The sequence below is a fragment of the Chelonoidis abingdonii genome, chromosome 2 (assembly GCF_003597395.2).
Source record: "Chelonoidis abingdonii isolate Lonesome George chromosome 2, CheloAbing_2.0, whole genome shotgun sequence".
NCBI lineage: Eukaryota > Metazoa > Chordata > Testudines > Testudinidae > Chelonoidis > Chelonoidis abingdonii.
Genome location: NC_133770.1, coordinates 135,073,008 through 135,100,974, shown reverse-complemented (window position 1 = coordinate 135,100,974; position 27,967 = coordinate 135,073,008). Strand labels below are relative to the sequence as shown.

At 45.0% G+C, this 27,967-nt stretch overlaps 1 protein-coding gene across 2 annotated transcripts; it reads left to right on the top strand.

Moving 5' to 3' along the window:
* Nucleotides 1-232: 232 nt before the first annotated feature.
* LOC116834337 (carboxymethylenebutenolidase homolog) lies at nucleotides 233-25,434 on the top strand. Of its 2 annotated transcripts, none has more exons than XM_032796337.2 (6): nucleotides 233-355; nucleotides 9,941-10,163; nucleotides 12,164-12,271; nucleotides 16,772-16,914; nucleotides 17,476-17,567; nucleotides 24,297-25,434. In XM_032796337.2, the coding sequence occupies exons 2-6, from the start codon at nucleotides 9,949-9,951 to the stop codon at nucleotides 24,474-24,476; spliced, it is 738 nt and encodes a 245-aa protein (XP_032652228.1). In that variant the 5' UTR covers nucleotides 233-355; nucleotides 9,941-9,948; the 3' UTR covers nucleotides 24,477-25,434. The 2 variants fall into 2 exon arrangements, with proteins under 2 accessions (XP_032652228.1, XP_032652229.1); XM_032796338.2 differs by lacking the exon at nucleotides 233-355 and adding an exon at nucleotides 8,684-8,757.
* The last annotated feature ends 2,533 nt before the right edge of the window (nucleotides 25,435-27,967 follow it).

Sequence of the window (27,967 nt, the reverse complement as noted above, 5' to 3'; positions counted from 1 at the left end):
GGAAGCCGCTGGCCCCACCCTGCTTGGGCCTCCTGCCCTCTCCCTCCTATTTTTCTCGGTGGTTTGGTGCCTGTGTCCTAAGCACTGGCAAGCGCAGGCACCGGGCAGTGGGGGCCGAGCCGAGCGACCGAGGTGCTGGGGGCGGAGTGCATGCACCTTGCCAGACGCCGCAGGCTGCGGAGCGAAGGGCGTGGACAGGAGCACGCAGAAAGCGCAGCGCCCTCGCCAGGGAACCACGCAAGTCTCCTCCTCCCGCCCGGCCGCTGCTGTGCGTGAGCCACTCCCCGATAGCTGCGCGGGGCGCAGTCTGACAGCGCTCGGCGGTGGAAGGGGCGATCGGCGCCCTGCGCTCCAGGTGGGTGGCGGGGCGCAGCAGCGAGACCCCCGCGGGGCGGGAGCCAGGGTAGGGGGCAGCCAGGCAGCGGCCGCTCCCCCTGCGGGACGGGACGGGGGGAGCTTTAGACCAGCCAGGGCTTGGACCCCGCGCCCGGGAACGCCACCCGCAGTGCCGCAGCGGGAAGTCCGACGTTCAAGCCAGGTCGCTGTGGCTGTGAACCGGGTGCCAGGAGAGCCGGGACACGGGACCGATCCGGCCCGCCTGCCGCCGCGCTGCGAGGGAAACGCGCGGGTATGAAAGGAGCCCAGCTTTGATCACAAGGGCAGGCAGGAAACACGATCAGCTGCCAACAGGGTGTTGTTGCGTTTTGTTCACATTAAAACGAAGCGGTTTGGGAGTAGCACAGGTCACTGTGCCACCTAGGGTGACCAGACAGCAAGTGTGAAAAATCGGGACAGGGGTGGGGGGGGGGTAATAGGAGCCTACACAAGAAAAAGACCCAAAAATCGGGGCTGTCACTATAAAATTGGGACATCTGGTCACCCTAGTGCCACCCCAGGCACCAAGACATGCCCTCCTCCCTCCAGCCAACCGGGTTTGGCCTGCAGGGGACTGGCGTGTCAGTGCCTGCTCATGTGACTGGGCCATGGGGCACTCAGTGCCTTGCCTGATCATCAGCCCTGCTATCCACATAGGCTGTACAAGAACAGAGTTTGCTCTAGATCCGGACAACAGTGTCTGTCTCTTAACAGCCCCCTGATCTCTTTCCGCTTTTTAATAATGCCAGTAAAATGGGTTTCCTAAGAAAGTGTGTGTGGGGTGGGGAGAGAGGAGTCACTGGCAAAATGTTTCTGTTGGTTTTCAACTAAGCACAAAATCCACAGAAGAAGGGAGACAGCCAGCCCCTCCATACTGTTACCAATCCCTAGTTTAGACTGTCTTCCTGTTGGCAAGTTTTGTTAAATTATCACTTTAAAACACATCTTGGAAATATAAATATAGTATCTTTCTTATAGTCTGTATCCCCACAGCAGAATGACAGTGATGGGAAGGGCTGTAAGTGTGATAGCTCCACCTTGGCCATTGCAGGGGACCTCCACAGCTAAAAGCAGGAGTCTCTACAGCTTGCACTCAAGATCCAAGTTTTATAATCAGAGACTGTAACAAACTCCTATCTTCAGTGGATCAGGTACAGAGGCCAACACATAACTTGCACTGACCAGTAAGTTTACATAAACTAGTTTTGCAGAAGAGCTCATTGGCAGTTTTTCAATTGAGGTTGATTGTTTTTCTAAAAGCTATGCTCTAGGAATTATTTTGGGGGAAGTTCTATGTCCTGTTTTATACAGTAAGTCAGACTGGATGGTCACATTGGGCTCTTCTGGCTTTGTAAATCTATGAATCAGTGAAACCTATTTGTGCTGTAAGGGCTAAATCATCCTGCACACACCGAGCCCGATTGGCCAGGTTTAATGCAGGGGATTCCCAGGGGTACTTGGGAGGAGGCAGTTATCACCCCTTCCCCTCTACCAGACTGTGAAGCAGCTGCAGAGCTCCTGTGTAATGGCTTGTAGCAGGGTGGACCCATGCTCCTGCCCTGAGAGGCTTAAAACAGCCCAGGAGAGGGCTGTGGCTGGGGCAAGAAGCCTGGGCTGATTGGGGAAAGTAGGCTCAGCTGTGGCCATGCTCCAGTCAGGCCCCGCTGGCCCTTATAAGAGGCTGTGAGCCAGAAGCTCAGAAGTCTGTCTCTGGCTGTAGAGGGAGAAGGGCCTGGCTGCAGGGAGCTAGAGACAAAGTACCTGAGTGGAGCAGGGCTAGGGAAAAGCTGGGGAGCTCTAGCCTGGAAAGCCCCAGGCTGTGGCCTAGCATTGGGCTAACAGATACTGGGGGTTGCAGAGGGTAGGCCAAGGCAGCAGGTCCAAACCTTCCTTGCCCATGATGAGTAGGCTGATGTTGCAGTCTGCCCCAGGGCATGGGGCTAGACAATGACTGGCAGTAGCCATATACTGAGGCAAGGTGGGGATAGAGGGTGGGGGTTCTCTGGGGAGGGGAGACCCTGAGAGAAAGGGGTTACTGCCAGGGGGCAGCACCCCATGTAAAAAGGCACCGGGTCCAGGGAGGGACACGGGGGACCAGAGGATAGACAGATCACCAGCCTGCAGAGGGTGCTCCAGAGCTGAATCGAGCTAATTCCCGGAAGTCACCAGCAGGAGGTGCCGCAGGGGTGAGTCCGCTCATCTACACGGCTGCTATGGCCCTTGGGAAGTTGCTCCCATGTCCCAGCTCTGAAAGTGCTAATGGCTGATGGATCTGCATAGTGATTGATCCACTGGTCTCTTTCCTTCCTGCCCCACCTCTAACCCCCAAAACCTTGTGCATGGGGACAATCCGGGAGCTTGCAGGCAGTGTGCAAACTCCATGTATATGTTCCCCAAATTGCATTCCTTTACCCGTACTCCATTTTTGATTCAGACAGGAGCAGGACTTGCCTGAAGGCAAGAATAAGATTTTGTTTAATGTGCTGTCACATTGTCCTGGTTGCAACAATGAAAAACAGGAGTCCAAGGCCCTGAATCATGTCCGCACCAACATTGTGGCGAATTGGACTTTAGTTAAAGTTAAAATTGCCAGTGTTTCATTAAAGGCCTGCACGTAACAGTATAAATATGCCTTGAGTTCTAACAATCACTGAACGTGAACTCTGATGGAGCATCTGATGGGGCATATTCTATAATGTAGGAGACCTTCAAATGATAATTCCTTGCTGTTGGTCTCGGACAATAAAGCTGTCTGTTCTGTTCAATTTAGGTTCTTATGACCATCATCATTACTGTAATATCTGAGTGCCTACTAGTAGTGCATTAAGCAATGTGACAAACATGTCATGTGTTTGTTCACTCCAGGAAATGTCCACAAGGTGGACCCACAGATCATATACTGCCCAGGAGGAGGATCTCTGAGGGTATGTCTACACTACGAGATTACTCTGATTTTACATAAACCTGTTTTGTAAAACAGATTGTATAAAGTTGAGTGCACGCGGCCACACTAAGCACATTAATTCGGTGGTGTGTGTCCATGGTCCGAGGCTAGAGTCGATTTCTGGAGCGCTGCACTCTGCGTAGCTATCCCGTAGCTATCCCATAGTTCCCGCAGTCTCCCCCACCCATTGGAATTCTGGGTTGAGACCCCAATGCATGATGGTGCATAAACAGTGTCGCGGGTGATGCTGGGTAAATGTCGTCACTCATTCCTTCCTCCGTGAAAACAATGGCACTTATCCTGGGTCATTCCCCTCTTTATGTTTATCTAAAAATAAGTCGTACCTGACCTAGAATATGTGCAAGTGTGCTAGAGAACCAGTGTACTAGAAAGCACAGGCTGCCTCTGTGTGTCAGATCCGGCAGAAATGATGAGCTACATGCTATTTTAGTAGGCGGGGTGCCCCTGCAACAACCCCACCCATTGCTTCAACCTGTTCCCCAACCCTTCCTGGGCTACTGTTGCAGTGTGCCTCATTTGTGTGATGAAGTAATAAAGAATGCAGGAATAAGAAACGCTGACTTGTTATTGAGATAAAATGAGGGGGAGGCAGCCTCCAGCTGCTATGATAGTCCAGCATACAGAATCTTTTCTTTAGACATGAAACGGAGGAGGCTATTGCGAACTCACCCCCACTTGCTATGATGAAGATGGTTACCAGCCATTCTGTACCATCTACTGGAATGACCAGCAGTCATTCCTATTTTTACTCAGGTGCCCCCAGCCAACCTCACCTGAGGCCAGCCAAGGAGCCTCACAGGATTGATGGGACAGACTATCAGTCCTTTTGTACGAGTCCATGGGCGAGAGAACGGGGAGAGGATGCTACTATTCATTTCCCCAGCACTGCGTCTACCAGCAGCATGCAGTAGACATAGGGTTGACATTAGTAAAAAAGTCAGAAACGATTTTTCCCCTTTCTTTTTGTCACGCAGGGGACGGGGGTAAATAACGACGCTGTAACCCTGAACCACCGCGGAAAATGTGTTATTGACCCTACAGGCATTTTGGGAGCTCAGCCAAGAATTGGCATAATACTTGTTGAGACTGCTGGGGACTGTGGGATAAGCTGGAGTCCCTCAGTACCCCCTCCCTCCCTCCATGGCCGTTCCATTTGATTCTTTGGCTTCTCTTACGCTCTGTCACGCAGCACTTTGCTGTTGGACTTCTGGTATCATGCCTGGAGATTATTTTTCAATGTTTTGTCATTCGTCTTCTGTAAACGGAGCTCTGGTAGAACAGATTTGTCTCCCCATTACATGGTCAGATTCCAGTATCTCCTGTACGTTCCATGCTGGAGCTCTTTTGGCATTTGGGACTGCATCGCCAACCCCATGCTGAACAGAGCTCCACGCTGGGCAAACAGGAAATGAAATTCAAAAGTTGCGGGGCTTTTCCTGTCTACCTGGCCACTGCATCCGAGTTCAGATTGCTGTCCAGAGCGGTCACAGTGGTGCACTGTGGGATACCGCCCGGAGGCCAATACGGTCGATTTGCGGCCACACTAACCCTAATCCGATATGGTAATACCGAATTCAGCGCTACTCCTCTCGTCGGGGAGGAGTACAGAAACCAGTTTAAAGAGCCCTTTATATCGATATAAAGGGCCTCGTTGTGTGGACGGGTGCAGGGTTAAATCAGTTTAGCGCTGCTAAAATCAGTTTAAACGCGTAGTGTAGACCAGGCCTGAGGTAGTTAGTATAAGCAATTCAGGGCTTTAAATATAACAACTAACCCTTTGGCTGTAATAGATAGGTATAATATGACTAGAGGGATCCTGGCAGCTCTCTGTAACAGATGAAATCACTGAATTGTGTTTAAGTTTACACCAAAGCACAGTGCATTGTCGTAATCTAGTCAGCAGTTCTGTGGCAAAATGTAGAATTCAGGACCCTCTTTGAAACACCACGGTTAGTGAGCATCAATGACTTGATTGTGGCTAACAAATACAGACACAGCATGATCCTACTGTTTTTTTTTCACACTCATAAAAGTTTTTATTTGCAAGATCCAACATGCTAGGCCAGGGTTGGCAACCTTTGAGAAGTGATGTGCCGTCTTCATTAATTTAAGGTTGTACATGCCAGAAAAAGGTTTTGTGTGCCAGACTGACAGTGTGGGTGGCAGATGGAACCCCAGACTGGCAGCGGGCTGAGCCGCTCTCTGGGGTTCTGTTTGCTGGCCCTCGCCAGCCAGGGTCCCAGCCGCCAGCCCAGCTCAGCCTCCTGCCAGCCTGGGTTCTGTCCATCCAGGCCAGCAGCAAGCTGAGTGGGGCCAGTGTCCGGGACCCCAGCTGGCATGGGGCCGGTGTCCGGGACCCCAGACTGGCAGCGGGCTAAGCGGTTTATCCTGCAGCTGGTCTGGGGTTCTATAATCCAGGCCGGCATAGCGCTGAGTGGGGCCGGTGGCTGGGACCCCAGCTGGCAGCAGCGTGCCACTAAAAATCAGCCTGTGTGCTGCCTTTGGCATGCGTGCTGCAGGTTGCCAACCCCTGTGCTAGACAAGTGCTTCCCAAAGCTTGCACAATGATGTTGCCTTTGGGATATTATTAGAACTTAATAAACCAGCCAGTTCTAAAAAGCAAGGTATGAAGTGTATCCTGTGGGTATTATATGCATGGTATTCATTGTCAAATACGATTTTTTTCTACCATAGAAACAAATAGAAGTAGTGGTATACCAGGCTACTTAATGGAATCCACTCTTCATAAGTCAGCATTAATTTCAGAGGGCTGGATTTATCTCATGGGAATAATTTATTTTTTGTTAGTTAAATTTTAATGAACCAAATTGTACAAATTCACATTAAAATTAAGTTCATCAAACAAAAACGTAGTTAACAGAAGATACACCTTGTGCAACTCCAATACACATCAGTTAAGAAACAGCATTAAATGGATGCTAGCAGCCAGTAAACATGTTCCTCCAGTGCTTCAAAGAGCAGCAGCAGCAGCATGCCAAATAGGCAAGAGAACCCTTGAAGTGCCTGCTATCTAGCAACTTGGAGTCTGTCTTCAGATTGTCTTGGGGACTGTAGTTTCTTCCCAAATGGTGGCAGCTGCTCCCTCTGTTGTGTGCTCCGGCCTGTATCCCTTGTAGGCCAGTGTTCTGTGATGAGAGATTGGCTGGGGGGGAGGGGACTACTTGCTTGGAGTAGTGCCGCAGGGGAAGTAGGCTGAAGGAAGGCATAGTGGGTAAAACTGGTGTGAAGAGGGAATGAGGTGAATAAGCAGGGATAGGAGATATTCCAGATTCTAGTATTGCTGGGAGTCTGGGACTCTATCTAACCCACCTCCATGTCGGGTGGAACAAAGGAGGTGTTCACCCTCTGCCTAAACCGGATTTCACCAAAATCCGTTTACCGTTTAGTGTTATTTTTAAAGGGGTGGTGTTCACCCACCATTTGAGTGGTCTACCTTCTCCAACTGACCCAGTCAGAACACAGCTCAGGTTCACTTCCACAGCTGCTGAGCTTGAGGCAGTTTCCCCCAGGATTCCCAAAGGCCTTGTTGGCCCCATACTGTATGATGGTGGAGCCGATTTTCAGTAGCTATTAAGTAATAAAGAGGGGTGGCTTCTTCCATGGTTTGTGGGAAAACAAATATATAGGGGACAGGGCCAGAATAACTCTCCTGTGGGCCCAGGACTATTAGATTTTGTGGGGCCCCTGTATACAAGTCTTTTTCCTAATTTAAAACAAAATGATCACAATTGTGGCATCGAGGCTATTAACGCTGTACTAAACTTGACTTTTAATTAACATAAAGCCATTCTGTGGTTACATTTCAGTCTTAAAACATGTAGAATATAGTTGAGTTAATTCAGAATAGCCTACTTCTTCCCTTAGAACAGTTGTTACCATATTTTCTTTCTGGGAGGGAGTTTGGTGCAGAAGGGGATTCTGGCGTGGGGCGGGGGGTTGGGGTGTAGGAGGTGCAGCAGAGCTCAGGCAGGTTGCCTGCATGCTGTGGCCTCACGCTGCTCCCAAAAGTGGCCGGCTGCTGGCATGTGTCTGTGCGTCCCTGGGGTTCCCAGCCAATGAGAGCTGTGGGGACAACGCTGGCGGCAGGGGCAGCACGCAGAGCCACCTCTGTCCTCCGCCAGGGGCTGCAGAGACATGCCAGCAGCCGGCCGCTTCCAGGTGTGGGGCCACAGCAATCAGGCAGCCGGCCTAAGCCCTGCTGTGCCGGGGCCCCCTTTAGCCTGGGGCCCTGGGCTGCAGCCCCTAAAGCCCTTGTGTTAATCCAGCCCTGATAAGGGGGTGTTTGGCTATTCACATCTTTGTGCTTGAATTCTTTATTTCCCTGATATAAAGCCCGGTTCACTTTATATTTGCCTCGTTAGCTTCAGATAGAAATTGCCCAAGGCAATTGTGAGGGGAGATTCCCCCATGCTCTCCAAAGGCCCCTGTGGCCCTACTGCTCCCTCCCAGCCATGTGGGCTTGGGAAAGAGAGACCCTCCTGAGAGGAGCCAACTAGAGAGAGTTGGAGGGAAACACAGAAGCTGGTTCTGCAGGGACCTTCAGACACAGCTAATGTCATCAGACTCCTTTTTCACAAGCCTAATTTCTACTTACTTTGTTAGATGAAAAGTGTAACAGACCTGCTGGCTCATTACTGGGTACCTAGTGCTCACTCTGGCTGAGATGGCGGGAAAGGATCTAGCCAGAAGACGGCTCTGTAATCAGGGGCGGCTTTATGTTTTTTGCTGCCCCAAGCATGGCAGTCAGGCGGCCTTTGGTGGCACTCCTGCAGGCAGTCCGCTGGTCACGTGGATTCGGCGGCATTTCTGTGGGTGATCTGCCAAATTGCCTTCAAAGTCTCAAGACTGGCGGATTCCCACAGCCATGCCGCCAAAGGCGGCTTGACTGCCGCCCTCACAGCGACTGGCAGGCTGCCCCAGGCATGCACTTCCTGTGCTGGTGCCTGGACCCGTCCCTGTCTGTAATATCTTGGGTACAGGAAAAGGAAGTAACGCGCTGAGGTTCGAAGGGACCAGGCATGTGAGCAGGAGCAGCGGCCTGGCTGATGTCTGTGTGGAGGAAAGGGTGAGTGCCAGGCAGAATGAGAGCTGGGACTGAAGGCTGGACAAGGGGCTCACAAAAGTAGGATGAAACAGGGCCTCAGCCTATAGGCAGGAGATGTGAGATGGCTACACATATGGGTAGCCAGAGCATGGTATGGAGGGATCTCAATGAAACACAGTTACACTTACAGTGGATTGCCCCAGGCACAGAGCTGGGAACTGTGGGTTGAATTTTGTAGCTGTTACAGTGAGTTCACTCTTGGTATTTGCCCCCAGTATAGTTCTCTCCTGTTACACTTGGACTCCATGAGCATTTATGAGGACCCACTGAGGGCTACAGCCTGTTGAGCAAGGTGGCCACTCTTACATTTCTGGAATACCACATGGGCATTTGTAAGAGCCAGAGGGTGCGGAGTGGCATCCCTGTCCAATACTGGACAAAACCACATTCGGTTTTGTCTCAATACTGGACAGGGGATAGACCTCTCAAAAAGAGGACTGCACAGTTCAGTACTGGATGAGTGGCCTCTGTACAGTAACTCCTAACTTAAAGTCACCCTGGTTAACATCTTTTCATTGTTATGTTGCTGATCGCTTAGAGAACTTGTTTCTTTAAAGTTGTGCAATGCTCCCTTATAACTTCGTTTGGCAGCTGCCTGCTTTGTCCACTGCTTGCAGGAAGAGCATCCCATTCAGGGGCAGCTCCAGGCACCAGCACGCCGAGCATGTGCCTGGGGGGCGCTCTGCCAGTTGCCGCGAGGGCAGCAGGCAGGTTGCCTTCGGTGGCATGCCTGTGGAGCGTCTGCTGGTCCCGCGGCTTCGGCGGACCTCCCGTAGGCATGCTGCCGAATCTGCGGGACCGGGGACCTCCCGCAGGCAAGCCGCCAAAGGCAGCCTGCCTGCCGTGCTTGGGGTGGCAAAATACCTAGAGCAGCCCCTGAGCCCGTTGGAGCTAGCTGGTGGGGGCTTGGAACCAGGGTGCTATGTGCTACTCCTGCCCTCTGCCTTGGAGCTGCTTCTCCGGGAGCCTCCTGCTTACTGTACAGGGGAGGAAGAGAGAGGGGTATCCCCTTCCCCCCTGCTCCTGCACCTCCCCCACATTCACCCCATCTCCATTGCTGTGTACAGTATTAAATTGTTTGTTTAAAGCTTCTACTCTGTATGTGTGTGTGCGCGTGCGTGTGTGTGTGTCTCTATATATAAAAAATCTTTTGTCTGGTGAAAAACATTTCCCTGGAACCTAACCCCCCATTTACACTAATTCTTACGGTGAAATTGGATTTGCTTAACATCGTTTCGCTTAAAGCCGCATTTTTTAGGAACATAACTACAACGTTAAGCAAGGAGTTACTGTACAGTAGAGCCTAGTGCATGGAGTGCCTATACAATATGCCTCTGAGCTGGGGGTACACAGCACACCCTGTTATCAGACATCTAGAAGGCACTGTACTATGGCAGTTGCAGTGATGCCCTGTAGTGAGGTCAGTTACAGTACTTTGAGATATATGAATCTTTGTCCTTTTAACTTCACATCAGATTTCCAGATGGCCAATGAAGCGAGTCCTTGTCCATGTGACATTGGAGACAGGTTTGAGTATGGGGGCCTTGGGCATGAAGTGCAAGTTGAGCACATCAAGGCGTATGTTTGCAAACCATCCACCAGCACGGAAAAAGCTGTGATTGTGATTCAAGATATATTTGGATGGCAACTCCCAAATACCAGATACATGGCTGATATGCTTGCAGCTAATGGATACATGTAAGCAATTATTTTTTCTTCTTTTCTTCTTAAAGAGACATTCTCACATTCACTGGGCCCAAATTATGACCTGGTCTATGGTGTCTTCCATACACAAGGAGCAACCTTATACTTTCAGTCTGAATGACTTATTTTAGAACAAAGAAGACAAAAGAAGAAAAAGTGGACTCTTCCTGAGAGACCACAGTATACAGTGAGTCTCCTGTGCATAGACTGCAGCAATTCTCTGAACATAGTGGCTGACCAAGCAGAGTTCTGAGACATATCAAGGCTGTTGTGTTTGAATGTCCAACAATGTGGGTGATTAAAAAAATTAAACAGTTTTAATTGAAATTTAATTAAAGAGTGATAATAAGAAGTGCATGTTCATATAAGGTTTTGCAGATTATCTTTAAAACAAAACATCTTTCTGTCTGAACTACGTGATGGTTTTTCTTTTAATTTTTGCCATAATGATGTAATGGAATATATGCACACCTAGTGCATTGCATACAATCCTTCTTTCCCCTGCTCCCAGCTAGAAACAGATTGTCCCAAGTTTCTGAGGTTCATGGGAGTTAAATCCAACTGTGGGGTACCAATTTCTAGCAAATCCATGTGCTGTAAACAGGGAGTTACTGTGTAATTACAACCACACCTGGGGAGCTGAAACCTGAACTCTTACTTCAGAAAAGCAGGCCTCTGCCTAAATTTTGTAATGTTCTGGCTTCGAGTGCTGGCCCACTTCAGTGGCTGCAGCCCACTGAGGCAAATGGAATTAAAATTAATGGCAGTGAAGGACAATTGTTAATCTCAAGAAACTGATGTCTGGTTTTGGAACTAGTGCCTATCCTAAAGGCTGGTTGGGGTTTTTCTAGTGGTTGAATGTGTCAATCAGCAGGAAAAGAATTCTCTGCTTGAATTCTGTGTATGCTCCAGAGCTTGTTCACCTTGGGTCTGTAGCTCAGTATCTCTCCACTGCCCATTAATTTCTGATTGTCTGATGTTTGCACTTCACTCTTAAGGTGAGGAGAGAGTGGATAGCTGGCAGGCAGGCAGCTTTTGGCTCTCTCTCCTGTAAGGTAACTGGCTGAGTACACAGAGATGTCAGCAGGGTGGGCATTCCGTGTAGGATTGGACTGGCACATTACCATCTAGTGGCAGGAACACAGGAGTTTTATTTTAAGCGCTCTCCACCCTCCTGCTCCTCCCACCAGAGCATCACTGGGACGGAGAGCCCTTGAGTCTGAATTTCAGGGCCCTCGTTAAGGAGAATACCCTGTGTTATCTCAACAGGCTTGCTTCTGTGGAGAGGAATCTGTTTAGTATTTGTAGTGCAGTCTCCAAATAATAGTCTAATTTAAGCAACATTACGTATAGCTCATGTTTAAATCTCACATTAAGCTTAAGAATACAGGGCCATCTTGCGTCAGCATTGTTTAAACAGAAATTCACATTAAATTAAATGGAGACTTCTTTGTAGACACTGATGGCGTGATATTGCCCACAAAATCTGAAATGTGGACCCTCAGGATTTCAGCCCTTGAGTTTGGCCATTTATTTCATTCAATCATTCCTTAGGAGGTCAGTTAATAACTATTTTTTTGTTTGTATTATTGAAGTACCTTCAAACCTCATCTCAGACTGGGTCCCACTATGCTAGACATTGTAAAACACACAGTAAGAAACATCATCTTCCCCAAAGAGTTTTCAGTCTAAATACTCAAGATTAGACAAAGGATTGGAAAAAGGGAGTTTCCCTATCCCTATTGTCAGGGCAAATGAGCTTATGCGACTTAATCATTAAAGGAATATTGTTAAGAAAATCACACTTATTTGTATATATTTTTAAAAATAATTATTTATACTTTTGAAGAATTATTAATTACATATAACAAAGGATAAAATCGAGGGGAGTGAAATCACTGCCATCTCACAGATTAATGGAAACATTCCTTTGTTTAAAAGACCACTAAACATCTCAGGATTTGATAAGTGAACTTATTGATTTTTTCATACAGAGCCATCTGCCCCGACTTTTTTGTGGGAAAAGGAGCTTGGAATCCTTCTGATGACTGGTCTACCTTTGGTGAATGGCTGAAAACACGAGATGCCAGAAAAATAGACAAGTAAGATGTCAGAGGGATGGATACTCCATCCCTTGTCATGGATCAACTATTCTTTTCTTTGGTCTGAGATTGGGGTGCACCTCGCCTACCAGCCTGATGGATCATTTAAACCAGTCCACCTTTGGTGGTGGCAGGGGCCAGACTGCTTTAGGGGGGTTGAAGTTGCTCTTCCAGGAGAGAGCTCTATCATTTATTGGTAGGACTTTATTGTAGTCTTTTGATGTTGATGCAATAGCTGCTAAACATTGTGTCCTCCTCACAGGTCACCAGGGCTTATAAATGACCTGTGAGAGAGAGGAGACAGCTAAAGGCAGAAGTCTCTTTCTGAGACTGACCAATTGAAACATATTAGTATTTTAAGATTATATGCCAGAGTGGTGTGGAAAGGTTTCCTTGGTTCCACCATAGTTTCTGAAAAGCTCTGCACTGCATTACTGTCCCAAGTGGTTGACATCTGGATGAATCTTCACTGTCTAAGAGTTAGTATGTACAGTTAGAATACAATCTTTTTTTTTTACTGTCAAGAATTTTCATATTATTTTGCAGACAAAATTGCTTGGATTTGGATTCAATTGTTTATTGCAAGGAAGAAAGAACAGTAACTTGAGGGGACAGATATTGAGTCTTCTCTGCTTGGGTTTCAGCTAACATTGCTCACTGAGGTAATGGAGATGCTGAGGTGCTCCATGCTGAAACCTGTGAGTCGGACCCTTTACCTCCTTGGCGGAGTAAGGCCAATAGGAAGGCACTGGTACATTGTCAGTTAAGATTTTCAGGGTGTCCCTGTGATAGGTGGAGTGAGGGACAGAGCTTCAGTAGCTCTGAAAGATTGGCCGCTGCTCAAGAAACTACCCTTGATATCAACTTTGCTGAGCTGCAGAGCTGTGTCCCTCTTCCCACTTTTGTGGAAAGGTAATTGAGAAGTTTGTGGTGAGGCTGCTGTGGCAGTTTCTTGATTCCTCAGTTGGCCTTGACTTCTGTCAATCTGGATCTGGGTAAAGGGTAGAAACTGCACTGATTGGATTAGTTGATAGTGTCTGTGCCAATTTTTTTAACAGTCTTTTGATGATGAGATTTTGTTGGCTAGTTTATGCGCCCAGGCAGGGTGGATGGAGCTGCTCTTGTATGACTCTGTGCATACCTCTGAGAGATCTCAAAGAATAGTTTTGGGGAATTGTTCCTCTACCTCAAAAGCTCTCTCCTACAGGGTACCACAGGGTTTGTATTGTCAGTTCTCTTGTACAGTGTGTACATGAGGGCTATGGGAGGAGATATGGAGTCTGATTCATTCAGTGTGTTGCTGATGCTTAGAGCTGCATCTCAATCACATGGTTGGAACAATAGGACAAGTTACTCCATGACTAGAAAGGGTCTTGAATGACAGTTAGTTGGCTGCAAGTCAATCCATACAAGATGAGAGAATGTTGGTGACCAGTGGAAGCAGCCAGAAGAATTGGCAGGACTTGTACCAGTACCTCGCATGGAGAGAGCGTGACCACTATTTATAAAACTGTTGCATTGTTAGATTCTGAGCTGCTCCTGGGTGCCCAGGTACTGGCAGTAGCCAACAGTGTTTTATTCTATTTGCATCTGGCAAGAAATTTTTCTCTGATGAAGGGGATATTGCCACAAATATCCATGCCTTTGTCACCTCAGGATTAGATTACTGTCATATGCTACATTCAAGGCTACACCTTGGGACCATTTGGAAGCTGAAGCTGGTGCAGAATGCTGCAGTTATTAAGTTGCATGTTGGAAGCCCAACTACACCAGTGCACTGCACTAGCTTCTAATAAGCTTCCAAGGGAATTCAAGGTGTTAATTTCTACGTGTCAAGCTTAAAATGGTTTTGATCTTGGTTGCTGTGGTAAGCGTCTGTCTCAAATCTGGACCTTAGCATCCAAAATCTGGGTGCTTACTATGATTCCCCCCAAGCTTGTTACAGCTTTGGATCTATCTCGGCTGCACCAGATAGGATTTGCTCCTTCAGCCCTCCAGTCACCCCAACTTATCCCTGGGGACCCCACAAGACCGAGCCCCCTGGGTTCTCCCTATCTCATCCCCCGCTTCCCCCCTTTTCCTTTGGTTCGCCGGAACTATGCCTTACGATGCTCCTTGAATACAACCCAGCCGAGGATAACTCTACTTTCCCCCTGAGGCTATGCATTCAACCTGGTTTCAGCTCACACAAAGAGATCACCCTCCCTTTGTCTCGTAGCAGTAATAGAGAAAAACTCAAACCACAGAGAAACAGGAGGTTGATTCTCTCTCTCTTTCTTTCCCCGTAACTTTTTCCGCCTGGAACAATAGGAAAGTAACCCACAGGAACATGGGCTTTTCCCTCCCCCCCTTAGCCTTGTCACAGATGTAAAGAGCTCCGGGGCACAGCAAATTTCTCTCCCCCTTTGCCTTCAATAGGAAAAGAACTCCCACCAAGTTTTAAAGAACTTTATATTAAAAAAGAAAGAACTTACATATTACTACATCTGCCATTAAGAACTCAATACAGGGGATCATGGCTTCTAGAATTTAGGAATAAACAGCCTGATTTAAAAAAGATAGCCCATTAAACCAGTCCAGCAAATCAACACCCATGTAAATACAAATCAAAGCACATCACAGCCGATTACTTTGGTTTCTTTGTACTCACACTTGGTAGGAGAATATTTGAGAGAAGATGGAGTTAGAAGAAAAACTTGTTTACTCACAGCCGAGGAAAACAAAAAAGACCCCAAGTTTCCAGTTCCCTCCCAGACTCTTAAAAAAAAATCCAGGTCTCTGATTGGTCCTCTGGTCAGGTGTTTGGTTCCCCCTTTGTCACCCTTTACAGGTAAAAGAAAATTAACCCTTACCTATCTACTTATGACAGTTGCCTGCGAGACTCTTCCTCCACCCCTACTCTCGTCCCCACTCATGCCATACTGCTACAGCTGTGATCAGCAAAGGTGCTGGAGTTGATGTCTCCTGAGTATAAATGAGAAGGAGCCGTTGGCAGGGTGCTTTCCATGAAGGTCCTTGGCCTTAGAATTCACTTCACCGTTGTTTCCTCAGAGCTCAGATTTGTTACCCTTCTGGGTACAATGAAAAGCATCTCTCTCTTGGGATTTTGAGAGGGGGTGAGGGTTGTCAGGGTTTTGTTAAGCAGTGCAGGGATTATGGAAGACACAACTGATCCATGTCCAGCATAATCCTGGCTCATTGCTGTCATTACCTCCTTGCAGGAGAGCATCGCACCTCCTCTGCACAAGATAGTGGCTCAGGGGAAGAGGTGTTAGGCAAGGGGTAGGCAACCTATAGCAAGTATGCCAAAGGCAGCATGCAAGCTGATTTTCAGTGGCATTCACGCTGCCCGGGTCCTGGCCACTGGCTGGAGAGGGGTGAAGGGGTGCTCTGCATTTTAATTTAATTTTAAATGAAGCTTCTTAAACATTTTAAAAACTTTATTTACTTTACATACAACAATAGTTTAGTTATATATTATAGACTTATAGAAAGACCTTCTAAAAACATTAAAATGTATTACTGGCACGCGAAACCTTAAATTAGAGTAAATAAATGAAGACTCGGCACACCACTGCTGAAATGTTGCCGACCCCTGTGTTAGGCTCTGCCTGGCATTTCCTCCCTGTACCTTACATATTCTAAATGTTGCTCCCAATTGGACAGACAAAGTGTCTGGCTCTTCACTGGAGGTTTTAGTGCTGAGGAGCTGGTGGTAGAGTCTTGTGTTGGTCTCATGTATATTTCACATGCCCAGGGGCAGGGGAATAGGGATAGTGTCTGAAGTAAAGAGTTGTTTGGGTAGGGTGTAGTCTCATATGTTACATCTTCCCCCTCCCCCACAATATCAGCTCCCTGTAATACCTCTGCAGTGGTCATGTCTCCCTCTGGGCTAGCTGGTGTTGGTGGACTACCTGATGTTTTGGAAATCCAGCTGTTAAAGCAATATGCAGACCTTTTCCAGATTTGTTACACTTCCCGTCCTGCAGTACAAAAGACATTTTGTGTAATAGCTAAACTACAGTTATTATCAACGTAATAATTGTTTAGTTAAGGGTATTCCCTGGAGACTGCTCTACCACTTTTTTTAAATACTTAGCTCAATTCTTATCTTGTATATATCTTCACAGATCAGTTTTAATTCTTATGCCTCTGAGGTACATAGTGTAATAAATTATTCTGTTTCCACACATTTGTGTTTCCTTCCAAATGTGTGTGATTCATGTCTTCCTCTCATTCGTCCCTTTCTGGATGAACTAATTATATTAAATACTCATCTCTTTTTGGAAACTGAGCTATGGTTGTTAAACCGCATTTTAGATTATCAGCACCTAATCTCGGGCTACGATATCTGTCTTTAAAAAAAAAAACAGATATAAATTAAAAACACAGTAGGAGAAGGTGGGGGACAATTTTATGTACTTTTCTATTTTCTTTTCTGATTTTCAAGAAGTGTTTCTGCTATGGATTCTTTGGTTCACTTTTGTTTATATGTTGTAGGGAAGCTGATGTTGTCTTGAAGTATCTAAAGCAGCAATGCAGTGCAAAGAAGATCGGTGTTGTTGGATTTTGCTGGGGTGGAATTGTCGTACATCACCTGATGATGAAATATCCTGAGTTAAAGGCAGGTGTGTCTGTCTATGGTAAGTGCAGAATGCATGGGAATGCAATCACGTTCACTTACATATGTGTAATAGTCTAACTGAGGTAGCCAGGAGTGCCTTCTTTCATCTTGAGTTGAAAGAAGTTGTGACATTTCCTTTCAGGTATGGACCTACATTTCTCCTTATGCTCTATCCCAAAAGCTGAGGTCAGCTGAGTTAGCCTTGCTAACAGTCCCAGATTATAATTCTTTGGCTGTTTCCAATAGAATTTTCTTCCCCCATTGATCCAAAGGAGCCCACAGGATAACTTGCAAATTTTATTAATTCAGATATTCAGTTTTTTGCTTGAGGGGTCAGTTCAAAGGAAATTTAGTCTCTTGAGCGTCTCAAAGGGTTTTTTTAGCTGTGTTCTAAATTGTGTGATTTTAAAGCTGATGTACACCTACCTAGTGTTTGGTGCAGAAACATTTGAATAATGAAACAGAAATGAATATTGCTGAAGCAAAGAGAAACTTTTTGTGTTTGAATATACAGTTCATCTTGGAAGCTGTATCACTACATTTTAAATACTTTTTTTGATTTTTTTTTCCCCCCCCCTAGGAATAATCAAGGACTCTGATGACAGATACAATTTACTGAAGCCTACATTTTTCATTTTTGGTGAAAAAGATGATGTCATTCCTCTTGACCAAGTAAGTTGCTTTTTAAATGAAACCTCTGATAAATATTAATTTCTTTTTTGGACTTGAACCAATCCCGTCAGTCTTGGAAGCTGAAACACAGAACCACGTGGTGGTAGTGCATGAAAACCAGAGAGTGAGAGAAGAAAGTGGAAATTGACTAGCTTTGTTTTCATTGTCTAAGCTGAGTGAAGAACTAAGAAAACAAATCAGAAAATGGCATTTTAAAAGTTTTGCCCTTTTCCCCTCTGAATTTGTATTAGTAAAACAGGTAACAGCTTTTTCCAAAATCTCACCCCTCTCTTGAGATGTCATAGCATTTTTGATCCTTTGCAGTTGCTAAGGCTGTCACCCTGCTGTAATCGGGAATGGGGCATTCTCTGAGCAGACTCACTGGCTATAGAACTCACATCCCAGCTTGGTTCACAAAAGCATGGATATAGGCAACCCTCATGACACTGAAAGACTCAGCTGTTTTCCCAAGCTTTCCCTAGGGATGGAGATATTGAATAGGGACTGAGATGGGGATAGCGGGATGAAGGATGTTTGGTGACAATGATTGGGGGCCTGGTTTTTGTAGATGTATTTGACATTTGTGTTCTGTGGACCCCTGCCTCATTTACTACACATAGCTTCGGTAGTGACTGATGCAATATTCTTCCCCAGCCTCATTCACCATCAGAGCCATGTGGTGAAAGAGGCTGAGGCCTTGTGGCAAAAATAGTATGTGATCATCTAATTAAAAACTATATTATGATGCATATGTACAAGGGGACAGTGTTACTGTTGCATGGGCAACCTTAAATCTGGCATTTCCTAGCTTTTGAGTGCTTCACTTTCAAAGTATGGTTATTTGAATGTAAGGGTGTTCGTATGGAAATAGCAAGACTTTTTAAAAAAGAAAAAGAAAATTATATCTCTTGTGCAACTATTTTCTAGACAGCTGTAGCCTGTCCAGCACTATTTGGGTGCTGAATAAGGCAATGAGCCATTGCCTCATTCCATACATTATCTTCATATATCATATGGAAGGAGACACGACGCCTTCAGAGCCTTGCATGCTTCCATACACATCTATACATTATAAAGGGAATTCTGCTCATTCTGCTTCTCCAGCATGTGCAACTCCAGCAGTGGTTCTCAACCTTTCCAGACTACTGTACCCCTTTCAGGAGTCTGGTTTGTCTTGTGTACCCCCAAGTTCTACCTCACTTAAAAACAACTTGCTTACAAAATCAGACATACAAGTACAGAAGTGTCACAGCACACTATGACTGAAAATGTGCATACTTTCTCATTTTTACCATATCATTGTAAAATAAATTGATTGCAATATAACTGTTGTACTTACATTTCAGTGCAATACCTGAGCCTGTTTTTCACTTGTGAGCCTTTTCCTTGTGGGAGGCAGTGGCATGTCTGTTCACTCTTCCAGTCATTGCAGTGGTCCCAGATGAATTTGCATAAATTCCAACTCAAATCATGTCCGTCCCCTGTCTTCCCCCCTGCCCCCCAAAAGTCAGTTAGTTTAAAAATGTCCTCTCCACTTGAGTTTGCCTTTATACTTTTGTGGCATGGTATGTGTTCGTTGATATCTGGTTTCAGGGTATCAAATGTAAGAAATCAACTTAGCTTCTCCACTAATATCCATGGACTCATCAAGCTGAAGGGCAAATGCTTTTGCTATTTTAAGTTTCTCTACAAGTTGAGAGACAGTATCCTCAGCCATGTCTTCTGTTCTGTGACAGGGTCATTTGATAAGGGTACTTCCTTGAGAGTATTGTCTGCTTTTTTATCAAGCATGTTTCCTACAGGTGCCACAGTGGCAGGCAGAATCAGATCATGTGCAGTTGTGTATGGCTTCTTTGCTTTTGCTACAAGAAGAGTGACAGCATATGAAGCTTTTAATGCTTTTGTAGAAATATTTGAAGTTTTTTTTTAATTTTAAGCTGGCCAGTCTGGAACTCAGAAAGCTTTCCTTGAAAATATTCTACTGGTTTACTCACATACACAGAGTGTTTTGTCTTCAAATGTCATTGCAAATGCGCCAGCTTCATACTGTTGTTTGATAGTTTTAGTTTATCCTATAATACAAACCAGTGTGCATGCACAAAGTATATTTTCTAAAAGCCTTCAAAATTAAAACTGGTTTTCATAGAACTACTGACATTTGCATTGGTGATGTAGGAATTGAGTCATTGCCAGATTTCCCATTTCTACCACCTTCTGCTGAGCTACTCAAAAAGTCTCAAATGTTTCTCCCTGATCTCAGTTGCACTTGCTTCATACTAAAAGTTGGCTGCAATGTTTTTGCCTAAAGTTTTCAATATCATTCACTCACAAGTTGTCAGATGTGCCAAACTGCAGCCCATCGTTATAAACGTCTGTAGAAAACCCTTTAGAATAAGGATCTAACAGTGACCATACTTGGTCAGATCAATAGTCCATGTAGCCCAGTATCCTGTCTTCTAATAGGAGCCAATGCCAGATGCTTCAGAGGGAATGACTAGAACAGGCAATCATCCAGTCATCCATCTCCTATCATCCATTCTGAGCTTCTGGAAGTCAGAGGCTAGAGACACCTAGAGCATGGGGCTGCATCCTAACCATCTTGGCTAATAGCCATTGATGGTATCTTCCATGAACTTATCTAATTCTTTTTTTGAAGCCTGTTATAATTTTGGCCTTCACAACATTCCCTGCCAACGAGTTCCATAGGTTGACTGTGCGTTGTGTGAAGAAGTCCTTCCTTTTGTTGTATTAAACCTGCTGTCTATTAATTTCATTGGGTGACCCCTGGTTCTCGTGTTATGTGAAAGAGTAAATACCACATCCTTATTCACTTTTTCCACACCATTCATGATTTTATAGGCCTCTATCATATCCTCCTTAAGGTGTGTCTTTTCCAAGCTGAAAAGTCCCAGTCTTTTTAATCTTTCTTCATATTGAAGTTTCCATATCCTTAATCATTTTTGTTCCCCTTCTCTGTACCTTTTCTAATTCTAATATCTTTTTTGAGATGGGATGACCAGAACGGCTCACAGTATTCAACATGTGGGCGTACCATTGATTTATATAGTGGCATTATGATATTATCTATCTCTTTCCTAATGGTGACTAACATCCAAAACGTTCAGGGGAACTATCCACAATGACTCCAAGATCTCTTTCTTGAGTGGTAACAGCTAATTTAGAGCCCATCATTTTGTATGTATAGTTGGAATTTTGTTTTACAATGTGCATTACTTCGGATTTATTAACACTGAATTTTATCAGCCATTTTGTGGCCTAGTCACCCAATTTTGTGAGAACCCTTTGTAACTCTTTGTTAAGTCCAAAGCTGACTGCTATCTTGAGTAATTTTGTATCATCTGCAAATTTTGCCACCTCACTGTTCGCCCCTTTTTTCCAGATCATTTATGAATACGTTGAACAGCACTGGTCCCAGTACAAATCCCTGGGGAACACCAGTATTTATCTCTTTCAATTCTGAAAACTGACCATTTATTCCTAATCTTTGTTTCCTCTCTTTTAACTAGTTACTGATCCATGAGAGGACCTTCCCTCTTATCACATGGCAGCTTACTTGGCTTAAGAGCCAGGTGAGGGACTTTGTCAAAGGCTTTCTGAAAGTCCAAGTACACTATATTCACTGGATCCCCCTTGTCCACATGTTTGTTGACCTTGTCAAAGAATTATGATAGATTGGTGAGGCATGATATCCCTTTTCAAAAGCCATGTTGACATTTCCTCAGCAAATGGTGTTCGTCTATGTGTCTGATAATTCTGTTCTTTACTAGAGTTTCAACCACTTTGCCTGGTACTGAAGTTAGGCTTACCAGCCTGTAATTGCCAGAATCGACTATGAGCTGTTTAAAAAAATTGATGTTACATTAGTTATCTTCCAGTGATCTAGTACAGGAGCTGATTTAAGTGATAGGTTACGGTAAGGTTTCTCAAGTGTCCTCTGGGGCGCCCCCTTCGGTGGCAGTGGGAACTTGGTGCTTGTTCCAAGTGGGGCAGTTAGTCATCCTGGTTTGTGGCCAAGCCCCTGGGTATGTGCTAGCTCTGGCCTCCTGAATGGGTGCTGGGCCAGTAAGAAGTCTGTGGTTCTGGGCTCCTGGCTGAGGCAATAAATACCCAAGGGCTCAGGCCTTCTGGGCATGGGCTGAGTAAACAGTCAACAGTTCAGGCTCCTTGAGTGTGGGCTGAGCAATAGCCAGGCAATGGCTCAGGCCCCTTGGCCTAGGGGTTAGCGGCTGGACGAGCGCAGAGTATGGAGCAGGGTAAGGGGACCTGGGCCCACCCTGCTCTCCTGGGTCCAAGCCCAGGGTTCTTGAAGTGATGGGTGATCCTGTTGCTGGGTTGGTGGGGAAATGTGAGGTCACTGCTTCACCTCCTGGTAACACAACAGGCCCAGTGTCTCCTTTCCCTGGCCTGTTTCCTACTGGTGTTTGCTTGAGTTGCTCCATGGTCTCTGGGCCTGGTTCCCTGTCTGCGCACTGGATGTCTCTCTCTGCATGTCTGGTCTGGATGCCTTGCCTTTTCCCCAGGCTGGCTTACGAGCATCGTTGCCTGCCGCAGCTGTTTGTGAGCTCTGTGGGTGTTTCAGCTTCTTGGAAAGGACATCTGGTTCCTTCCCTCATCTAACCCGCACTGCACTGCCAGGCCCTGCCCTTATGCTTTCTGTCCTGCCCCTGCACTTCCTGCAAGGGGGAAGGAGCGGGGCTAGCTGTGTCCAACTGGGTGAATTAATCTCCTCGGTGTGGGAATAAGGCCACTCCAGTTCATTACAGTTACATACCACACGTAGTGGTTCTGCAATTTTCATGAAAGAAAATGCTTCTGCAGCTTTAACTTTAAACATTGGTACTTATTCATCCTGTAACAAATAACAGTATGTGATCTTTGCATTAACTCCTCAGAGGCTACTAGACATGTCAGTATGTTTTGTATATAAGATTGCATGCCTGCATGGGCCGTACTGAGAACACCACACTCGGGGCAGAATGCAAGAAATAGGGCAGACAGTCCCCCCGCATGGTGGTTTAGTCTATATCAGGGGTTGGCAACCTTTCAGAAGTGGTATGCCGAGTCTTCATTTATTCACTCTAATTCAAGGTTTTGCATGCCAGTTGTACATTTTAACTTTATTAGAAGGCCTCTTTCTATAAGTCTAGAATACATAACTAAACTATTGTTATATGTAAAGTAAATAAGGTTTTTAAAATGTTAAAGAAGCTTAATTTAAAATTAAATTAAAATGCAGAGCCCCCTGGACCGAGGGCCAGGACCCAGGCAGTGTGAGTGCCACTGAAAATCAACTCACGTGCCGCCTTCAGCACATTTGCCATAGGTTGCCTACCCGTGGTCTATATTTAGATTCACTAAGCCAGTAACAAAAGAGCTTCTGTAGCATCACACTGGTTAACAAGAAACTAAAGAAGCCTTTAAGCCTTTAAGCTCCAGCCCCTGGCTCCTATCTAGGCAAACAAGTCTAATATAGTGAGAATTATTGAAAACCTGATTCACTATATGTGAGGGTCACCAATCCGAAAAGACCAGACACTCAGCCCTAGGTCAGTATGAGTCTCAGATCTTACCCAATAATCAAGCTGATGCCAATTTTTTTAGCAACTGAAAACTAAAGGTTTAATAATATAAAAAGAAAGAAAAGAAGAAAGTTATTGATTGGTTAAAGGATAATGTACATACAAGTGATTTTCACTATTCATAGTTCAGGGTCATAGCAGTGATGGAATAAACTGCTAGATTGTAAAAGTCTCTCTGGAATCAATTCAAAGGGTTATAGTCTAATATGCAGTTCAGGTGTAGAGTCTGTTAGAGTTTTTCCATGAGAATTCCAGGAAAATCCAGGCAAGTACCTGGAGATCTTAGTCCTATGGCTTAGCCTTAGACCTTCCCTGCTTAATATTTAAGCAGACCTGAGATGACAGGATCAGGCCCAAGGCTTCTCTTTTATAGCTTACTAGCAGGTTGACAAGCCTCCTCACAGAAATTGTCACAGCAGGGCCTTCCCCTGAGGAAGAATAGGCAATGCAGATAGTTTATTGATGTTTGCTTTTAAATTAATTTTCCATTTTCCATGTATACACAGGTAATTTAGTTACACTATAAGACAACAGATGGTCACTCATTATAACACAGATAATTAAGCTGAAGACAATATAGATAATATTATTAGTTTCCTGCAGTATCTTGCATCTTTGACCTTAAGGTTAACTGAACCATTTGCATACATAGTGTCAGGCAATTAAGACATGAAAGGGAATTTAGCTAATTTGGTTACATTGTTAAACTTCTGAAAGGATATTGGTAAACACAGACAAATACACTTAGTATCTACCCTTGATTTCTATACCTACAAATGAATGGGTTAATGATTGCTTGTCTAGTACATCTTTTTGAAGTTCACATATAAGTAAATTGTCTTGATTACAATTGTAATGCTGCCTGCTAAATTGTTATTGGATATACACAGGTTGGCTGATCTGTCAGTGTCACAGTATAATTTTAGAGAGTCCTATTTCAAAGATAGTTTCTCCTCTAGTTAAAAGAACCTGTATAAAGAGGTTGGCCTGATTGTGAGATTAGTAGAGAAGGGATCAAGGGAGGGATACATCATGTCTTTCACGGAGTCAAATGTTAGGCAAGATGAGAACTGGCAAGATACACTAGGTTAAATCAATATCACTTACAGAAGAATGTTCTGTGTTACAGGTCACCTTACTGGAGCAGAAGCTGAAACAACACTGCAAAGTTGATTACAGAGTTAAAACTTACCCTGGGCAAACTCATGGTTTTGTACATCGCAGGAGAGAAGATATTAATCCTCAAGATAAACCTTACATTGAGGAAGCAAGAAAGGACATGATCAGCTGGCTAAATAAATATATTTAACAGAAACATACAGCCAGACCTGCAAAACAAAACACTTAGTATACTGTGACAATCATTTGATTAAATTATATTTTTAGAGAGAAAGCATTTTCTGTAATTATTTTGGGGATAAATTTTTGATAAATTATATTTTAGGGAAAACACATTAATAGAAATCTGACAAAGAACATTGCAGAGACTTTTTGACACTAAAATGAATTGTACTTTTCCTTTGTAATTATTAACACATGATTTCAGGTTGAATTCTTTTAAATGATTGTCAGATTTAACTTAGCTTAATATTGTTATAATGTGCTGGGAAAAGTTCTCCAAGTTCCTTGAGGTTTATCCTTGTCACATTTTTGGTTAGTTACAATTAACTGTGCATTGTGGCCCCAGTTCAGCAAAGTCTTTTTTTAAACGTGTGCTTACATCACCAATTCTTGATTTAAGCACATGCTTAGATTCTTTGCTGATTCCAAGCCTAAGAGATTAGAGTTGTTTTACCTGTACTCTCATGGCCAGTTTGGATTTTATTTATGTCATCAGGGGAGTAAATTTTCCCCCAAATTTGGGGGGTGGACAGGGCAACAACAAGGAACTGCTTTCTCAGATGACCCTTGGTCTTTCCTTTCTCCATGAGACTCCTGGCTGCCACTTGGCCTACATTTACCTCAGATTAGGAATTTTCAATGATAATGATAATGTAGTGCAAGTATGGGGACTTCTTACTGTGAAATTGCATACTATGGTTGCTATTAAACAAGAAACTTTCACTGTATCATCTTATCTACTTTATTGTAATTTGATGCACTGTTTTCCATTTCTGGCGTGTGATATCATGGTGGAAAAAAATAATTTAGTAAAATTAAAGGATTTCTTCCTAATGGCAGCTTCTGAGTATAAACATACAGCATCAAATAATTCTATGTTAATATTGTTGTATCATTTCAAAATAATAAAGAAAACTAACTCTGTATTGTTGGTTGTTCTAGTTTTTCTTTCCTTTTTTCCCTTCCTGCTTTCCATTTTTTTCCTTTTTAAAACTCAGTGCTGCAAAGAGATCCATTTGCATGGACCATACCTCAGTAATTTCAAGAGCAATGGACCCCTTTGCAGGATCAGTGCCTCATAGTGTGTATTTTTATTTATTATTTTGAGTACAGTAGCATCTAGGCGGCAAGTGAGAATAGCACAATGTAGTAGAAAGAAAGTCTGAAGCCTGGGCCTGGTGCAAGGCCTGAGGCCTGAACCAAAGTCAGCAGAAGTTATGCTATGAGCAATAGTCAGGCCCTGTCAAAAGCAGAGGATTGCCTTCGAGCCAGTGTCTGGTACAGGAACTTGGTACCAATATTGCTAGCATTACTAAAACACACTGAATATGTAAACACATTCCAACAGGCCAGCACAAGAACACCCCCAACCTAGCACACGATAAAATTATTTGAGAAAAGTGATTAGTGATATTTTGTCTGAACCATTAGGACTGAAAGTACACAGACAGGTGGTAAACAAGAATGTTTTGTCTGAAACATCAGGAGGAAAGTGCAAGGGGAGGTAACAAACATGTCCTGAAATGCATAAGGTGATGCATAGGCTGTTTATACTAGATGGTTTGTCTCAGTCTATAAATGTTGGAATACCTCGCCTTAACCCTTCGTCCAGCCTGGGGGCAGCGGAGTCCCGCCACTGACTGAGTTGCGTCCATTGTCACGGGCGTACATGTCTTAGTAGCCTTGTAGAGTCTGCCAGGTGCTATTACTGTGCTTCGTCAACAATAAACCTGGCCGGGCGCCTTCACTACTAAACCAGGTCTTGTAGTCATTGGGCAGTTCGATTGAGGTCTGCTGTGCCATCTGTCTGTGCAGAACTAGGACAGCACACAAAGAACACACGCACACAGCCAAACATCTGATGACATTGGTGACCCCTGACTACTGAAATGGTATGCTATTTACGCTTCATATTTAGACAGACACTCCCTGCCCCAAAGGGTATGTCTACACTACAGCTGGCAGAATGCCTCCCAGCCCAGGTAGGTAGACATGCACTAGATCTATTCAAGATAGAGAACTAAAAATAGCAGTGTGGATGTTGTGGCACAGGTGGTAGCATGAGCTAGCCACCCAAACTTGGACCTCGGGGGTTGGGTAGGCTTGTACTTGGGTGGCTAGTCTGATCTGCTGCCTGCGCTGAAACATCCACTGATATTTTTAGCATGCTAGCTCAAGCAGAACTGGGGTGTTTCTGTCTATCCAGGCTGGGAGGCATGCTCCCAGTTGCAATGGAGACACACTCAAAGAGTTTACAGTCCAAATAAAACAAGACAGACAAAGTATAGGGGAAAGGGCTATCAGTATATGTATATATATCAGCCTTTTTCTCACTATTCTGGGTTGTCTCTCACAAAGCCTTGATGGTACAAGCAGCAAACTCCTCCAGGTGCTGTTACCACTCAGGCCTGGTCTATACTAGCCTGTTATTTCAGAATTAGCCGAGTTATTTTGAAAAAAAAAAAAAAAAAAGATTCCATCCTCACGACCAAACGTTTTATTCGATTTAAAGGGCTCTTTAATTTGATTTCTGTACCCCTCTTTAGCAAGTGGAATAGCGCTTAGATTGAGATCGCAATGCTGGGTTAAAGGTATTGTGGATGCAATTCAACATTATTGGCCTCCAGGTGCTACCCCAGAATGCTCCCTTGTGACTGCTCTGGACAACACTCTCAACTCTAATGCACTAGCCAGGTGGGCAGGAAAACCCTGGGAACTTTTTAATTTCATTTCCTGTTTGGTCACCAGCAGCACAGGTGACCATCAGCATAGTCCGCCATCACAGGCAACCATGCAGAGTCCACCATCACAAGAGATCACACAGTCCCAGATTCGCAGATGAGCTCCAGCATAGTCCAAACGGGAGGTACTGGATCTCATCGCATGCTGGGGAGATGAGTCTGTTATGGCAGAACTAAGTTCCAAAAAAAGGCCCTCCTTTTATATGGCAAACCCATCAGGCATTGCTTGCTGTGGGAAAAGGGGCCCAGCAGTTTGAAAGCATTGAAATGAATGTAGAGGAAGCAGAACCCCGCGTGCCCCTAGATGAATTCTGTTGCCTGGCCGTGTGTGATGGCTTACTCATATAAAAGTTCCCCCTTTGTTCTCTGCAATGTATTTTTTTAAAATACTACCCTCCCTTTTTCTCCTTCTGCAGCTGCAAATGTTTCAACGTGGCCCCTATCTACTCCGTCCCAGAGGCTGGTCCAGATTAGAAGGCAGAAAAAACTAACTCAGGAGGACATGTTCGCTGAGCTCATGCAGTCCTCCCACACTGACAGGGCCCAGCTGAAAGCATGACGGCAAATGATTGCAGAGTCCCATGAAGCATTACAGGAACATGAAGAGAGGAGGGAGGCGCACGATGAGAGCAGGCAAGATGCTATGGTCAAGCTCATGGGGGAGCAAACTGACATGCTCCACTGTGTGGTGGATCTCATGAGAGAAAGGCAGCAAGAC

Coding starts and splice junctions, on each gene's coding strand:
- LOC116834337 (XM_032796337.2), top strand. CDS start 9,949: ATGGCCAATGAAGCGAGTCCTTGTCCATGTGACATTGGAGACAGGTTT. Junction 10,164..12,163: donor CTTGCAGCTAATGGATACAT/GTAAGCAATTAT, acceptor TTTTTCATACAG/AGCCATCTGCCCCGACTTTT. Junction 16,915..17,475: donor GGCAGGTGTGTCTGTCTATG/GTAAGTGCAGAA, acceptor CCCCCCCCCTAG/GAATAATCAAGGACTCTGAT.